General features: G+C 44.8%; 1 protein-coding gene across 2 annotated transcripts; it reads left to right on the plus strand.

Annotated features, from left to right (window-relative positions):
- The first annotated feature begins 8,038 nt into the window (after nt 1-8,038).
- On the plus strand, nt 8,039-17,071 carry ZSCAN21 (zinc finger and SCAN domain containing 21). 2 transcript variants are annotated; one of them, XM_082856701.1, is made up of 4 exons: nt 8,039-8,091; nt 13,233-13,722; nt 14,016-14,208; nt 15,860-17,071. In XM_082856701.1, the coding sequence occupies exons 2-4, from the start codon at nt 13,330-13,332 to the stop codon at nt 16,693-16,695; spliced, it is 1,422 nt and encodes a 473-aa protein (XP_082712827.1). In that variant the 5' UTR covers nt 8,039-8,091; nt 13,233-13,329; the 3' UTR covers nt 16,696-17,071. The 2 variants fall into 2 exon arrangements, with proteins under 2 accessions (XP_082712827.1, XP_082712826.1); XM_082856700.1 differs by lacking the exon at nt 8,039-8,091 and having other exon boundaries at nt 12,196-13,722.
- The last annotated feature ends 651 nt before the right edge of the window (nt 17,072-17,722 follow it).

Raw genomic sequence — 17,722 nt, forward strand, 5'->3', positions numbered from 1 at the left:
CAAAACAATTTTTTCATAGGATGGAATAATTAAAATAACCTTTGGAGACTGGGATTGACATATACACACTACTATATATAAAACAGATAACTGATAAGTACCTACCATATAGCACAGGGAACACAATGGCCTGTATGGGGAAGGAAGCTAAAAAAGAAGTTGATATATGTATAACTGATTCGCTTTGCTTGCAGCAGAAACTAACAACATTGTAAATCAACTATACTCCAATAACAAAAACAAAACCTTTGACCACTTTATGAGACTTAAACAATTGAGCATCCTAATAGTAGGAGCGATATGTAAAGTTGATATTTTAGACCTTCAAACTATGAACTCTAACTAATAACCTTGTTTTTGCATAACTTACTGAAACAAAATGTGATTTTTTTCACTTTGTCTCATTTAAATAATTGATTTTTTTCCACCCTATTTAGAAACTAGAGAGAAGTGCAAAGTGTTCTGTTTTCCTCTGCTCTTCAGTTTCCTTATCCTAAAGGAATACTAACCCTTGCCTCACTTGCTTTCCAGGGCTATGGTGAGATAAACTTTTTAAAAAGTAAAAGGTGGCACGTGTGAAAAAGCAATGTATTTTTACTTAGGTATCACAACCAAACCTTAATTCAGTGGTACTAAACCCTATACTGTCCAACAATCTTAGCCTAGTTTCCCTGAGAGCAGAACCTGAGGTCAGGGCTCGTGTGCAGTTGATTTATTTTAGGAGATGATTTCAGAGAACAGCAGGGTAGACAGAAGCTGGAAGAAATCCAGTGCATTATTGAACTTGGTCACTGCTGTGGACGACGGGCCCTGTGAGAGATTCTGGTCCTGAGTTTATTAACGGCTGGGTGTGAAGAGGACCAGAGACTCCGGCGTCCCCAGTGTAGACAAGAGCCCCAGGAGTCGTAAGGGTCAAGGTTACCTTCCAAGAGCATCTCAGCCTTTCACTGTGTCCGGTTCAAACCCTGGTAGCTTCCTCCTCCCTCCATTCCTGTGCCTTAGTTACAGAAAGCTGCCCGGGGAAAATCCGCAGACATGGCCCCTCCATGACCCTCGCCCCTGCTAGCCTACCCTCCTCTCTGCCGTAGTCTTGGGGCCGCTGTCCGGGTGTTCCCTGCTCCCCAAGCTCCCAGGCCCACCATGGCCTCACCTCACCCTTTCTCAGCAGACCCCTCTTGTTATGCTCTCCCGGGGGCCTCAGGCCATCTCGACGCCTCGCTGTCTGGTCCTCCCTGCTCCCTGGAGCCCTCCCCTGCTGCCTCCGAGGGATGTGGCCTTGCTCTCGAGCGCCTCCAGCCTCCTCCTCACCCCTCAGTACCTGTTCTCCATTTAAATAAGCACAAACTTGTAGCTTTAAGGAGCAAAAGCAAATTTTTCAAATCTTTGGTTTGACTTTGACCCTTCCTTTTAGCTACCAAATTCCTCTGCCACGTGGACCAGAACTGCTGTTTTCATCTCTTCACCGCTGATATCCTCCCTCTTAAAGCCCCTGTAACTCAGTTCTTTTTTTTTTTTAACATTATTTTTTTTGTGTTTTTTTATTTTTTGGCCACGTTGTACAGCATGCAGGATCTTAGGTCCCCAGGGATCTGCCCCCTGCAGTGGAAGCATGGAGTCCTAATCACTGCACCACCAAGGAATTCCCTTGTAACTCGGCTCTCATCCCAGCCTCTTAGATGGCACCATTAGAGGTCACCAGTGTTCTTGACAGAGCCCTTTCTCTCGTCTTCATTCTCCCTTACTTTTCTAGAGCACTTGACATTTCCTTGAAACCTTGTCAGTTGTTTGCATTGCACTGCCCATCAACTCCTCTCTCTCTTCCTCCTTCACCAGGTCCTGAATAATAACAACCATGAGGTTTCTCTAATCCAGACATCAACTTTGTAGAGACAGTTGCCCCATTATACAGATGTGGACACTGAGGCCCGTAACGTGAAGCAGCTGATCCCATGCATGAGTGGCAGAGCTGGATTTAAAGAGAGGTGTGTCTGACTCCAACAATCAGGTTCTTTCCACTACTTCATGTCCTTTCTGAGCTCAGTTATTCTCCCACCTGCATACGCCACCTCTGTGATCCCACAACTACGTTTATGGAGCAGCCTAGCATAGTGTTTACACACGCAGGCACTGGAGCCAGTGTGCCCAGGATCAAATCCTTCATCTACCACTTATGTGCTGTGTCTTAGTTTCCTCATCAGCAAAATGGACATAGCGTTATAAGCATTAAATGAGCCGTTACATGTAAGGCAGCTACAGCAGTGCCTGACCTATGTGTTCCAGATATACTAGCTATTATTTCCTCCATGGTCCTCTCACTCTTTCCTGAATATTAATTTACCCCTCACAAAAGTCTCCCTTCTTTAAGTGAAACATGCTGGCAGTTTCCTCCATCCCATGAGTCCCTAAAAGACATTACCTTGAAATCAGCTTTGTGAAAATTTGGGACCTGTGACAGTCCCCGATGTTATGGACAGAATTTCACATGGCCTCTGAGTCTCTCAAACTGCACTAATCCCTACTCAATTCTTTCCCCTGCCCCAGTCCTTCTTCAGCTCTTGCAATTCCAAATCCTCCGGGGAATGGTATTTCCTCTGGAGTCATGGGCATTACTGCACAGGTTTAAGGGGCCTTTCTTGTCCCAAACTATGCACATCCCTTCACCAGTAGTCACCACCACTGCCTCCAAGTCTCAGGTGTCTTTGGCACGGCCTCCACTCCAGATGCTTGAACACACACGTGCTAGCACGACTCCCCCCATCTGGATTATCTGTCATTGTGCGCCCTGCATTTGGGTCTGGACTCCACATTTTGAAAGAGAGACAGACCAACCGCAGGATGGTAAAACCAAAACCACCTCAGATGAGCAATAAAGTGTTTTGCTTGGTGAGGAGAAAACGCATGAGAACTTGGTCTCTGCCCTCAAGTATCCAAAGGCCTGTCATGTAGAAGAGGCATTCAGTTTGTCCTGCATGCCTCCAGGAAATCAATCTAAATCCCTTTCAACAAACATTGTCAGGCCATGTGCTGGGTGTCAGGAATAATAAAAAAGAAAGAGGTCCAGCAGTGAGTAAGGCAGATAAGTAAAGCCAGCTCTTCCCAGCTGTTACCAGGACTTTGGGCAAATTAGAAAAAGGCACCCCTTCTTCAAGAGACTTGCCTGCCTTGTGCTAGTGAGTTGTGATAACCGTACAACTCCTGATAAGAAGATGACTGGTGGCCCCAGGGTTCTGCAGGGCCCAAGGTGCACACCCAGAAGGAATGGCCCTAGTGGAAGAGACTGGGAGAAGGAACCTCATTGCAGAGTCAGCCAGAGCAGGTGTCTGCATCGAGTCAGGTCAGGTATGACACCCAGGGGTCCTGGGCAGGAAGGGATTTTGCAAGGGGGAGGGCTGGGCCAGATGCCCTTGGTGATCTCCTTCTACTCAGAGATTATGCAATTTTTTTCTGGGTTCTTCCACCAACAACGGGGAACAAGCCGGCAACCTGCTCTTGTAAAAGCTTTGGCGGGAAACTTTACTGTCTCTTGTTAAGAAGGCAAGTGGCCCTCTCCAGAGCGGGTAGGACAACAGCAACAAAAAAGGACCTGTGATGGGCAGAGCCACATCCTAGGGCAGGGCAGTGGGGAAGGGCAGTGCACTGACATTAAAACGGAGATCAGAAATAGTATGGTAGCCAAGAGTTTTGAAGATGAAAATGTCCTTACTATTGGTACAGGTAATTACAAAGCTAGTTCACTCTCATGTGATCCAAATGCTTTAAAGTTCTCAGAGCAGGTTATTATTATGCCCATTTTCCAGATAATTAAGCTGCGTCTTCAAGTCCTCCAAGGCACATTAGCAACAGCGCTCCAGCTCTAAGCTATGGGGTTGTCTAACTACATCACCTTTATTCTCTTTTCATTTTCTTTAGCTGAATGAATGTCTTTGCAGCTTCCCAACAGGCTGTACAGGTGGACTCCCTCTGGGAAGAAAAGAGGGAAGTTTTCAGAGCTGTGATGGGTAAGGAGCTTGCCTTATTCTAAAAGAAACCAAGGTTTGATCACCCTCTGCTGGCCAAGCATAGTGATGGCAGCAAAAGTAAGTGATGGCGAGACTGAGCGAGGAAGATCCAGAAAGCAACCTTTTTAGAGAGAACCACGACCACCCTGCTGGAAGAGGAGGGAGGAAGCCCAGACCTGCAGTAACTAGCGTAGCTCTTCCCCTTCCAGACCTCTGCTACAAAGCGGGGTCTTTTTCTTTTTCAAACCAAATAATCTTTCAAGACAAAAGACTTCGTTGTACAGCAGAAACTAACACAACATTGTAAAGCAATTATACTCCAGTTAAAAAAAAAAAAAAAAGACAAAAGAAAACCGAGTAACGCAGAGAAAGTTAAGTGGGAGAGTATGGAGGTCATTTAAATGAGGAACCGTGGACCCTCAGAGGGTCATTATACACTTCACATTCCAAGATTCAGAAGCAACTTTCAGACAAGATCATAGAACTGTTGTAGGTGGTTTTTGGGACAGTCACACATGGTAGTTTCCAAATATTTTGAAGGGCTGACAAGAACAACTACATGCATTTTGTGAGAGAAAATGATCAATCAAGACTAGGATCAATGTGGGACTTCCTTGGCGGTCCAGTGGTTAAGACTCCGCGCTTTCACTGCCGAGGGCCTGGGCTTAATCCCTGGTTGGGGACCTAAGATTCCACAAGACTTGTGGTGCAGCCAAAAAAAAAAGACTAGGATCAATGAGTTGAAATTACAAGAAAGCAGATGTTTGCTTTTTGTTTGTTTGTTTTAATTTATTTATTTTATTTATTTTTGGCTGCGTTGGGTCTTCATTGCTGCGTGTGGGCTTTCTCTAGTTGCGGCAAGCCGGGGCTACCCTTTGTTGCGGTGTGCGGGCTTCTCATTGCAGTAGCTTCTCTTTTTGCGGAGCACGGGCTCTAGGCGCGAGGGCTTCAGTAGGTGTGGCTCGCAGGCTCAGTGGTTGTGGTGCAAGGGCTTAGTTGCTCCGCGGCATGTGGGATCCCCCCGGACCAGGGCTTGAACCCGTGTCCCCTGCATTGGCAGGCGGATTCTTAACCACTGCGCCACCAGGGAATTTCCCTAGATGTTTGCTTTAATCGAAAGAACTTTCAGCAAGTAGAATTCTCCAAAAGGCGGGAACTGTCCTCTAATAAATTCCCTGACACAGAGCTTTGCATGTTAGGAGACATCACATTGTGCATCCCCAAGATGACACGTCACTTAGTCATCATTTATTGGTCTCGTCTGTATTATCATGGACCGGATATTATTATGGACCGTGTCCATAGTTATTTGTTTACATATCTGCCAAGAGCTACGTGTATTTTTCATTTTTCATTTTCTCCTTGTGCCTGAACCCAATGGCTGACACATTGTAGGTTCTTGGTTAGTGTTTGCTGAATGAATTCATTGGAAGAGTATGAGGTTCTTGTAAGTCAAAACTGTTCTGAAGAAGAAATGCAGAGCCACCAGCCACAATGGCTAACTTTTCCTTCGTCTGCCCTCTTGTGGTTTTGTCATATGGCCATGGTTATATCAATAGATGATAATGGATCGTGTAAGTTAACTTATTTGACCACAGTCTGATTTGGATGGGAGCATATTGATCTTTCTAATCTGCCGAGATATAGTAAGGACACAGGATTGAATTAGAGCATCTGGATTCTACTCTCAACTCTGCTACTAATTAGCTCACTAGTGTTCCTCGGAGCTGACCTCTTCAGGCACAGGTGGGTTTCTTCATCTGAAAACAAGAACTTAACCAGTTTTTCCCTAAGGTCTCTCTTGCCATCAGTATTTTGCAACTCTAGGCCCTTTGCTGTAGAAACAACAATGGGCTTGGAACGGGAAGGATTTCCTTTAAGCCTCAACATCACAACTTACTGGTTGCATGACTCGGCAAAGATCCTTTTGTCTAAGAGGTTGGACAGAGCGCTGCCAAGGCATCAATACATGTGTGGCTCAGAAATTCCCGGGCGGTCCAGTGGTTAGGACTCCGAACTTTCACTGTAGAGGGCACAGGTTCAATCCTGCAAGCCTCACAGTGCGGCCAAAAAAACAAACAACAACAAAAACAACAATGAAACATGTGTGGCTCATAGAACTATGCAGGTTTCTGAGGTTTCTGGTTTCCCCCTCAGCCTGAGTGATTCTGTTCTATCTAGCTCTTGGCCACATTGCAAAAGAGCATGTGGGATGGGAGTTGTGACTATTTTTTAGAAACAATCTGCTACACACATTTATCTTCAATTTATCAGTCCTTTGAAACATAATCCTGAGAATGCTTACCCCTGTGAAATATTAAAATCTCTGTTTTATAGATCAGGAAACATGGGCTCAGGAAAGTAAGTAACTTCTCCAGTGTCATACAAGTGACATGTGGGAAAGTCAAGATCCAAACTTGGCTCTTTCTTCAGAGTCTATATTTTTAAGCCCCTTACTGCCTCTGAGTTATAAGAAGTCAGGATAATTGTTGTGTTTAAGGCACTAAGTTTTGGGGTAGTTTTTTATGCGGCAATAAAGAATTGAAACCACGTGCTTAACACAGTACCGGCCCACAGTAAGTACTCAGAGGAGGTGTGTGGAGGGAGTGGTAATGGTGAATGAATGCCATTGGGGCTGGAGGTGAAGGGAAAAACTAACAGGAGTCTGGGGCAAGCTGTAGGTCATCCAGCCCCAAAATTCACTCTGCAAAACTCCTGTCCTCCCCATTCCCAGGGCTCTCCCACTTCAAAGCAGCACAAGATGATGCAGGAAGTGGCCGTTTTTGAGCAACTCTCTTAGAAAGTCCTTCCTTGTATTGAACTTTTCTTTCATTTCCATTCATTGCTCTTAGTTCTGTCCTCTGGGCCCCAGAAGACAAACTTCATTTTCAAGTGATGGCACTTCACAAATTTGAAAACTAAGACTGCTTTGTCTCTCATTCTCCCCTTGTCCTCTCCTACCTAAGGTAAGAAAAATTCTCCAGATTCTCCTAGGTGGAATGGCATGGTGTTCAGAGCTCACACCTCCTGATGATTTCATCATTTCTGGATGATCACTGGGTTTTGAACACTCCTCTTAACGTTTGCCACCCAGAAGGGGCCCATCTTAGACGTCTGACCAGTGCGTGGGGGAATGAATGAAACAAGACTGACTGTGTGATAACTGTTGAAACTGGTCAGTTGGTACATAGGGGATTCACTGTTGATCTTTTGTATGTCTTTGGATTTTGTTTTTTAATTTAAATGATCATAGAAAACATCAGGGAAAAGCGTCTCATCTCTACAAATTTATGGTGCATTCAGACACGGTATTCCCTGCGCAGGCACGTTGCTGTCCCTCAACATGTGTGCCTTTTGGGGGACCAGGCAAAAGCAAACTCAGTGAGGGCCAGACGGGGTGGGGCTGAAATCGAAAACATTGAGAATCTGCAGTCCCGTAACCTGCAGCTGAGCAACAGCGGCGGGGGAAAAGGTAGGCAAGGACCTCTCTACAAAGTCCTGCAGCATCAGGAGCTTCTGGAAGGCGGCCTCAGAGATTTCTGCCCAGGAAGTTTCGAACCCGCAAAGCCCCAAGGGCACAGCTACTTCAGGTGGATGCCGCAGGGCATCTGAGTGTGATAACTGAATCTCGGGCTTCGTGGGCTAAGCGTGGGGCTCTGTCCATAAATGGGGACCGAGTTCTCACGCGGTGACCGGCCTGAGGGTCACAGGGGAACCGGCCTCTGAAGTCCACGAGGAGGACCGAGGCCGCCGCGCCGAGCCCACGCCTCTCCTTGGCCCAGGGCGTCGGGGGCGGGGTGCGAAAACCGCCAAGACTTCATCTGGTCGACCCCTCCTTGGTTAAAAAAAAAGAAGGAATGGGAAAGAGGTCCCCGCCTGTTCACGTTGCGAGGGCGCCTCCACTAGTCACTTTCGCTCCTCAGCCTCCCGAGTACCCGAGACACCGAGATGCCAAAAAAGACCTCCCAACTTCCTAGAGGGGCCTCTGCGGCCTCGCACAGCTCTCCGTGGGCGGGGTTATGACGCACTTCCGGCTGCGTCGGCAGCGGTGCGCGTCGAGGTGTTCCAGCGGCCCCAGCGGATTTTACTCACGGTAAGCCTCCCGGTCCCCGGTTCGCGTGGCGGGCGGAAGCGGGAGTGTCCGCTGAAGGGTGCGGGGAGATACGGGTGGGTTAGGCAGCTGTGGCCTGTGGGGACTCCCCAGACCGGTCCTGGGAGGGTGGTGGGAGGAGCCCCCAGTCCCTGCCCAGCCCCAGACGGCGGAGGCGTTTGCTCCCTTGAAAGCATTCCCCCCCAACACCGCGCACACCCCCAGGGGTTTAAAAAGGTGAAAGTTGGTTTCTTTCGTGTTCCAGAGCAGTTTTTCTCTGCGCTCCCTGAGCCGAACGGCCCGTCAGTCTGAGCGGGGCTGCTTTCTCTTTTTCCCTGGCTCTCGGTAGGCGGTCCGAATTAAAGGCTAATTGATAAGAATTCGCCCGAGGGGGTTGCGGACCTCGTGTGAGAAACTGGGCCTCAGAAGTCCTGGGTAGTATCTGTTCCAAGGGAGGGAATAGGGAGGGCTTTGTTCAGGTTAGAAAGCACGTAACAGGGATCTGCTCCAGTTTGGAAACACATTTTTAGAGGACCATTTATTTATAAATAGTTTGTCAAGAGAAAGGTGATCTGGTGAGTGAGGTACTTGGAAACCTCTTATATAAGGAGCAATTGAAAGAACTGTGAAGAAAAGAGAACTGTTTTCAGGTATTGGAAGCCTACAACGGAGAAAGTAAGTTTTGGTCTAGGACCAAACTAGGATCAGTGAAGAAAGAAGATAAAAAGTGATGCAGAATTTGGCGCAGTTTAAAGAAAACCTGTAACAATTAGAACTGTCCAGCAGTAGAAATCTGTGCCTCATGAATTATCAAGTTTGCCTGCGTAGGAGTTTTCAGGTACAGAATGAGTATGTCAGAAGCATTCTAGCATTAATTGATAAGTCGTGTTAAATTGTTAGACTGTAATAATTTGGTTTATTTATGCCTCATCTTGTTCTAGAATGGATTTGGGGCACTTTGATAAGGGCATATAAGCTTTGGGAAATCGGCATAAAAGAGGGGGAAAAAACCTCGGAACAGAACAAAAGCCTCTGCTTGTAGTAGACCATGAACTTTTCCTTGATGGGCCTCTCGTGCTAAACATTCTAGCGAGCTTAAAATAGTTCACTGTGGTTGAAGACAGTGTGAGTAATGAAGCCTCTGTTTTCTATTCACATGCTTTTTTATTTTATAAGCACCTTATTAAGAAAAATTCGAAAGCTAAGACCTTGAGGGCATCCCTAAATGAACCTTTAGACAAACTCAACATGACCAGTGTGGTCATGACCAATACTGGCTTTGCTAGAGGCAGACAAGAGACAAGGAGATCTGAGAGGCAACAGGGGCTGAAATCTTTGAGACCTTGTTGGCCTTGTGATGATTTTGGCTTTTAATCTGTACGACACACAAAGCCTTGAAAGGTGTGAGCAGAGGAATGATGTGATCTGACTTGTATTTAACAGGCAACAGATGATGGACTGGTGGGACAGCAGTGCTGGAGGTAGCGAACTCTGAATCTCTTAGTTGTAGAGATTTGCTCATGAATTGTGTGCATTCTGTGAAGGAGGAATTGGGTCCCCAGGTTTTTTTGGTCCGGAAAAAACGGTGGAGTTGCCATTAACTAAGATGAGCAGCTTTGGGTGAAAGATGGGAAGTACAGTTTCAGGCGTGTTAAGCTTGAGATGCCACTGGACATGCTGGTGGCAACGTCAAGTGGGTAGTTTGTTGTGTGAGTCTGGAGTTCAGAAGAGAGGTCCAGGCTGCAGATAAATTGGCGGCTGTTGAGTATATAGATGGTACTTAAAGCCACGTGACTGGATGAACTCTCCAAAGAGAGTGAGTACAGTTAGGAAGAAGGCTTCAAGCACCCAGCCCTCCACTTGTCTGTGGCCTTGCTGAGGCATGAATTTGAATTGTGGGCACTGCAAAACTGGTGTGCTAGAATAAACCACTGAGCTATTGAGCCAGCCCAGCCAGTTGCCCAGCAGCAACATCTAGGGAAACTTTTGTCTTTAATTATGACTATGTATGTGTTTTGCAAAGGCGATTGTGTGATATAGTGGCATCTGTGAGTTTGAACTCGCCAACTTCTGGGAACAGATCCCATGTGAACGTGATACAGGACACTCACTGTTTAATGCCTCCTGTGCTGGGTTATAACTCCTAGTGTCTTGCAGAGTTTCCCAGCCTGGATCCCAGAAGCTGAGCAGTCTTTCCTGTTCTTGGGGTGCCCTCCTCTGAAGAGAGTGGGAAATTTTGTAACCAGTTATGTTACAAAGTTATGCCAACACTTAGGAGGTCCACTTGAAAGGATTTCTAAGGAATGCTCCCAGCGCTACTACATCTATATTTAGGTTATTTTAGCCTTTGGTGCTAACGCCTTTATTTTAAGAGACTAGATGACAGTGCTTCCCACCCCCCCACCCCCCGCTCAGTTTTCAAGTAATTCTGAACTTGGGAGCTTCAGTAGTGTACTGGGTGCAGAGGATAGCATAAACGAGTGTTCAGTGCTGATGCTGGTCCACTGTGTTGGAATACCTGTTGGCACCTCATAGGATGCTTCAGAATTTGGGTACAGTAGAGGGGAGTCCCAGCTAGCATCCCAAGAGTTCTGAACTAATTAGCAACTGATAATTATTGACTTTCTCGTAAAAGCAAGGTTACGTATTGAGGTTTTATTCCTAGAACCCCACTTCCTATATTTTTTTAATTACCAAAATTGATTACAAAAATAAAGGGGAAGAGTCATATAAAATACATGTTTTTAATACATATTTACTAAATGTGTGAAACTAAACATCTGATATAAAAGCTGTAACATAAATGTACCTTTTTTGGAAGGTTCTGCATGGGCTGGAATTGCTGCTTTTTTGTTTTTCTGGGTTTCTTTTTTTGAAGGGCATGGAATTTGGGCATTAGAAGTAAAATCTATTTTATTTATTAAAAACTGCTTATGATTCCTTTGGAGATTTTATGATTTCTGGCTACAAAAGTAATAATACCCATTATAGAAAATGTAGGAAATAAAAAAAAGACTTTAAAAAATTGAAATCATTCGTAATTCTGTAACCCAGAAATATCACTGTTCGTGTTTTTATCTTTTTCCTTCATTGTGATTGTGTGTATATTATGAGTGTGTGTGCAAGATGATATTTCAAGTGCTCTCAAGCCAGATCCATGGAGATTGACACGCATGTTAGAAATTAGCATACTCAACTTTTTAAATGCCTTAGCTTTAGATTATCTGCAACTCCTGTTCCCTCGTCTTCAGCTTTTATAAGCCATTTATACATCCTTTTTATGTTCTCTACCATTGTTATCAATATAATTTCATGTAATGAACACCCACATAGATTTTTTACGTGTTTGGCTCTTTCTTGAGACTGCTGGAGTTTTCTTGGTCTAGATTATTCAAATTCAGTATGGGAACACCTATGTGACAGGAAAGGTGCTGCTTAGAGTTTGAAAACATGCTCATCAGGAAGGCCAGTCACAAGTGTGTAAGATTAATTAACTTACGTAGTTTTCTTTCAGAGTACTATATTTAATGAATGCCAAGAATGATAGACTGATTCTGTTGTCTGTTTACTCACTTCTTTTCCATCTCCCCCACAACTTGAAAGCTGTGTGAGTAGGCGTGTATCTGTTTTAGGCATCCCTGCAGTCCTAGCATTGAGCCCATGGCAGGTATTCAGCAAATGTTGAGTGAGTGGATTTCACTTTTTTGGCATATGAAGAAAATGGAAGTAATTATATTTACTATAGATGTTTTCAGTATTCTAATGTATCAGCTGACAGATATACATAATATTTAAAATTTAAAAGAAAAAATACTCTTAAACATCTTTTGTATTGTCTATTGTGGTTTAATTTTTCCCTTCAGTTTCCTCTCAGCAGTATGTGTCTCATCAAAAGAAATACCTCTGAAAGAACATAGGTTACTTTTAGTCTAATCTCTTGTCATTCCACTGGTCTTTCTGTGAAAGCTAAACATAAATGGCATTTTAAAACAAGAGTATGCCCTGCTTAAAATGGGTCAAGTGAAGCTCAAATTACATCACTAACTATGCTCAATCATTTAAAGATATGCTAATTAATTCCAGGCTTCTAACATGATTCCTGGTTATGCTAACTAGCCTGTCATTTGACTAGTAAATTTTTAATGCTGAAGCTAAAAGTTGTAGGTTTAGACAGACTTCATTTGGCCAGTAGATGGCCTGTTGAGATCTCAGGAATTGTAAGATTCTGAAACAGTTTTTGGAGCAAAGTTAATTTAAATTTAGTTTTAAGCTTACACCACAGTGCTTTTTTTTTTTTTTTCCAAATCGAGGTATAGTTGATGTGCAATATTATATAAGTTACAAGTGTACAACATAGTGATTCACAATTTTTAAAGATTATACTCCATTTATAGTTATTATAAAATATTGGCTATATTCCCTCTGCTGCACAGTATATCCTTGTAGCTTATTTCTTTTATACATAGTGGACTGTACCTCTTAATTTCCAGCCTTATATCGCCCCTCCCCCATTCTCTCACCCCACTGGTAACCACTGGTTTGTTCTCTGTATCTGTGAGTCTGTTTCTTTTTTATTATATTCACTAGTTTTTATTTTTTAGGTTTTGCATATAAGTGACAATATACAGTATTTGTCTTTCTGACTTTTCACTAAACATAATATCCTCCAAGTCCATCCATGTTGTCGCAGATGGCAAAATTTCACTCTTTTTTATGGCTGACTAGTATACCATTTTGTGTGTGTGTGTGTGTGTGTGTGTGTGTGTGTACACGTACACACCCCACATCTTCTTTATCTGTTGATGGACACTTAGATTGCTTTCATATTTTGGTAATTGTAAATAATGCTGCTGTGAACATTGGGGTGCATGTATATTTTTGAATTAGTGTTTTCGTTTTCTTCAGACATATATGCAGGAGCGGGGTTGAGCCACAGTGCACTTTTTCAGAGAGTGGAGGCAAAGTCAAATCAAAATAGGATATCCTGAGCTGACTCCAGAAAGATATTTGACAGTCATTGTTATATGGTAGTTTTACGATGGCCATAATTTCCACAATTTCCTGTGCTAAAGGTGTGGCTATAAAGACCAAAAAGCATACATACTTCTTCTTTTGGTAATTTTATGGTAACCATATTTTCATAGGTTTAACGTGTAGCCCTAAAGAACCAGAAACCCAAAGGAACCAGTACTCCTGCTACACAGAGCCCCATTTTAGTGACACTGTTTCTGGAGTACCTATATGATGACCAAGGTACTGGGCATGGCCACAGTTCTGGGCCCTAGAACTCCACAAGAGCAGGGGCCTGTGATTGTGAAGGTCGAGGAGGAGGAGAAAGGGAAGCGCCTTCCCAGCTTGGAGACATTCCGCCAGCGCTTCAGGCAGTTTGGGTACCATGACACCCCTGGCCCTCGGGAGGCCCTCAGCCAGCTCTGGGTGCTCTGCTGTGAGTGGCTGCGGCCTGAGATTCACACCAAGGAGCAGATCCTGGAGCTGCTGGTGCTGGAGCAATTCCTGACCATCCTGCCCCAGGAGCTCCAGGCCTGGGTGCAGGAGCACTGCCCGGAGAGCGCTGAAGAGGCCGTCACTCTCCTGGAAGATCTGGAGCGAGAGCTGGATGAGCCAGCACAGCAGGTAGGCTGGGGAGACCTTTTACTCTGTGAGGTCGGAAGCATAGCAGTCCAGGCAGGAGCGGGTTTGTTCACACACTGAGAATAACTGAATGGACCTTCTGCTGAGTTAGACCATGTTTCCTCCTATTTTTCTTCTGCTGTCCTATATGGAATTAGGGAATTACCCCTGGGTGTTGAATGGGATGGATGCTTTTCTCTTTCCTAGAGGTTCTACATAGCTGTCCTGAGGTTTTCTTTTGTTCTGGTTCTTAAAGTGAGCTGTGCACAGACCCAGCCATTCCTAATTGTCTCTAGGCCTCACCGCCTCCCAGTGAACAGAAACAGTGGTGGGAGAAGATGGCATCCTCAGGAACAGTGGAGGAATCCCTGAGCAGCCCGCAGCCACGGTCTGTGGAGACCAGTTACAAATACGAGTCTTGGGGGCCCCTCTACATCCAAGAGACTGGTGAAGAGGAGGACTTCACTCCAGAGCTGAGAAAGATTCAAGGTAGGACCATCTGTCAGGCCCCCACTCGGTGCCCGGGCCTTTGTGGTTGAAGAAACACTCGTCCTAATTCCTGGTTGTGAGGTGGCCCCCCTAGGCGGACTCAACTGGTCTGGCTGACAAGGCAGAATGAGTTCCTTTCCTCCCTCAGGTGTGTCTCAGTCAGTCCTGGCGTGGGAACAGATGACACGCTCGTAAAGGAAGAGTTGAAGTGAGTTTAGTAAGGGGACTGTTCATGGAAGCGAGGACAGCTTGAATGAATCAGTAAGAGGTGGTGCTGGTTCATTTGTTAATGACTTAGTGAACCTGCTGTGATCAGTTCGGGATTATGCAGAAATGGTCCTGGTAATTTCTTTTTCAACTTATGCCTCATTAAGCTATTTTAAATGTTTAACTTTTCTTAAGTTATTTACTTCCCACACATAGTTCATGGCAACTTGAAGGGAGATCTGTACGTGTAGCCAAGTGACTGCTCATCATAGGGACTGAAAGGGATTTTAGCTGCTGCTTCAGTCAGCAGTGGACAGTGAGGAGGGGGTGAGCCTAGAAGCAGCTGGTAGCAGAGGAGGGAAATAGATGGTGGGTGGAGAGAGAGACAGGGACGAGGAGAAAGTGGCTTAGAGGAAAGTACCTTGTTGACTGAGGCTTCTGGACTTGCGGAGGGATGACAGTTCTCAAAGGGAGCCCATTTTTCAGTGTGAATTTCTCTTACTCCCCTTTTCTGTGTATGTGGATGGTTAGGTGGATTTTTTTTTTTTTTTTTTTTTTTTTTTGCGGTACACGGGCCTCTCACTGTTGTGGCCTCTCCTGTTGCTGAGCACAGGCTCCGGACGCACAGGCTCAGCGGCCATGGCTCACGGGCCCAGCCGCTCCGCGGCATGTGGGATCTTCCCAGACCGGGGCACGAACCCGTGTCCCCTGCATCGGCAGGCGGACTCTCAACCACTGCGCCACCAGGGAAGCCCTAGGTGGACTTTTAAGAGGTGTGACTGCCTCGTGAAGTGCTCTAAAAAAGCTAAACTGCTTCAGTCTGATTTTGACAGTTACTTTATAACTAAGAGAATGATAAGACATAGCCAATGTAGGTGAAATGATGAGAGTTAAACCCTCATGGGAGTTAAGTACTGTCATTCAAATTAGTAAGGATCTGGGACTAGAATGATTATAAGTGGACCAAACGTTCTCTTTTATTGCTTTTATATTCAGCTTTTGTGAGAATAAGGATTTTGTGAGTTTGCCACTAGCCTCTTCTCCCTTAATTATCCTTTTTATTTTCCTTTATCAACTTTGACCCTTCCACAGTCTTTCTTTCTTGTTTCTTTCTACCTGAGCATCACCCATCTCCTTTGCTGCTGTCTCAGTATGCTTGGTTTTGCCTAATTGCCCTCTATACCCGAAGTTCTCCTGGCAGAGAACACCATGTACTTCTCATACCATGATAGCTTCTGGCAGGGGGCTTGCATGAAAGTTTGGCATCGTAAACTAGATCTGATAATGACTTATTTGTATTAGTGTGATACTGTAACTTCATAGAGCAATATTTGGTTACCCCTTAGAATCCATCAGTGTCACCTGGTGATTCTATTTCTCATTTAACAGTTTCTTCTCAGGACAGGAGACAACTGACATGTCCTTATTCTACTTACTGTTTCAGATCGTAAGTCGAACACCCAGAATGAGGAATCAACAGATAAGCAGGAAAGTTCTGAAGAATTTCACGCAGAAGGATTCAGAAGGGATTCTATTCCCATGATTATTGCCAACAAATGTGAGGCCAGGTTAGAAAGGCAGTGGGTTAACCTGGAAAAGGGAAGAGGAACAAAAATTCCTCTCCAAGACAAAGGTCCCTCAAAAGGTAGAGAAGTAATGACTAAACCTGCCCCAGCAGAGAGACGTTACATATGTGCTGAGTGTGGGAAAGCCTTTAGTAATAGCTCAAATCTCACTAAACACCGGAGAACACACACTGGGGAGAAACCGTATGTGTGCACCAAATGTGGGAAAGCTTTCAGCCACAGCTCCAACCTGACCCTTCACTACAGAACACACTTGGTGGACCGGCCCTATGACTGTAAGTGTGGAAAAGCCTTCGGTCAGAGCTCGGACCTCCTTAAACATCAGCGAATGCACACTGAAGAGGCTCCTTACCAGTGTAAAGATTGCGGCAAAGCCTTCAGCGGGAAAGGCAGCCTCATTCGACACTATCGAATACACACTGGGGAGAAGCCGTATCAGTGTAACGAGTGTGGGAAGAGCTTTAGTCAGCACGCGGGTCTTAGTTCTCACCAGAGACTCCACACTGGAGAGAAGCCGTATAAATGTAAGGAGTGTGGGAAAGCCTTCAACCACAGCTCCAATTTTAATAAACACCATAGAATCCATACCGGGGAAAAGCCCTATTGGTGTAATAATTGTGGGAAAACCTTCTGTAGTAAGTCCAATCTTTCCAAACATCAGAGAGTCCACACTGCAGAGGGAGAAGGGCCTTAACTGTCAGGTATGCTCTCTTGATGGTTTTTGTTTTTTTAACTTCAGAACGTGAATGCTAGGGAGAAAGCCCAGTAATAGCAATGTAAACTCGGGGGGTAGATTTCATTTCACTCGACGTCGAGGGGACAGTGAGAGCTCAGGCGAGGACACGGCGGGTTCCTCACCTTGCCCACTGGCTGCAGCAGGGTCCCCTCACCGCACTTCAAGTCCCATAAACCATGCGGACATTGCCTTTTGTATAGTTAAAGTGCTGTGTATCTGGTATAGTTAAGGAGGAAACATTAAAACTGTTTAACTGTTTTAACATATATTCAAGAATTATGATTTGTAAAGAAATGAGCCATGTTGAACACAGTTTAATCCGATTCAGAATAAACTTAAAACATCTTGTGATGCCTCAGGACTATTTTATTAAAAAATTGTATGTTAGTTATTCAACACTATTCTAGAGAGGAAACTTCCTACTGGTTTTGCTTTTGGAAAATTTGGATTTGGGGTAAATAGAACTTTCAGTGATTGTGAGTGTGTGTGTGAGGAAATTGCAGCAGGGTGTGCAGGGTAGCTGCAGCTTAGTCTTCATCGTGCTTTTCCTGCGTACAGAACACGTTTTTCCAGCATTTGGGAACATTTTGTCAGCCTCATGCTTTTGGGGCATGTATACTCGTGTCTCTGCCGAAGTCTGTGAAAATCTGACTCCTTGAGAAGCTTCCTACTAAATTCCAGAAGGCAATAATACACAATATGATTACCATAAATCCATCCTGTTTTTTTCCCTGTGACTGCAAACTCTTTGATTTAAGGTATGGCTTTTGGCCAGTTGGTCCTCCTGTTACCTGGAAACCCAACAACTTCACTCTTTGCTCCTATCATTTGCTTATCTTCATATTGTGAGTTTTTTCCACCTCTTATTAGTAGTCACTGAAATATCTCTTTGTCTGCTGCTGCAGCCCTAGTGGTCACGCAAACCTGACATGCCAGGATTGGGGACAGCAAGAAAGTGTCATGTCTAGTACCAGTTCTGATCGCT

The sequence above is a fragment of the Leucopleurus acutus genome, assembly GCF_964270905.1.
Source record: "Leucopleurus acutus genome assembly, chromosome: 16".
NCBI classification, from domain to species: domain Eukaryota; kingdom Metazoa; phylum Chordata; class Mammalia; order Artiodactyla; family Delphinidae; genus Leucopleurus; species Leucopleurus acutus.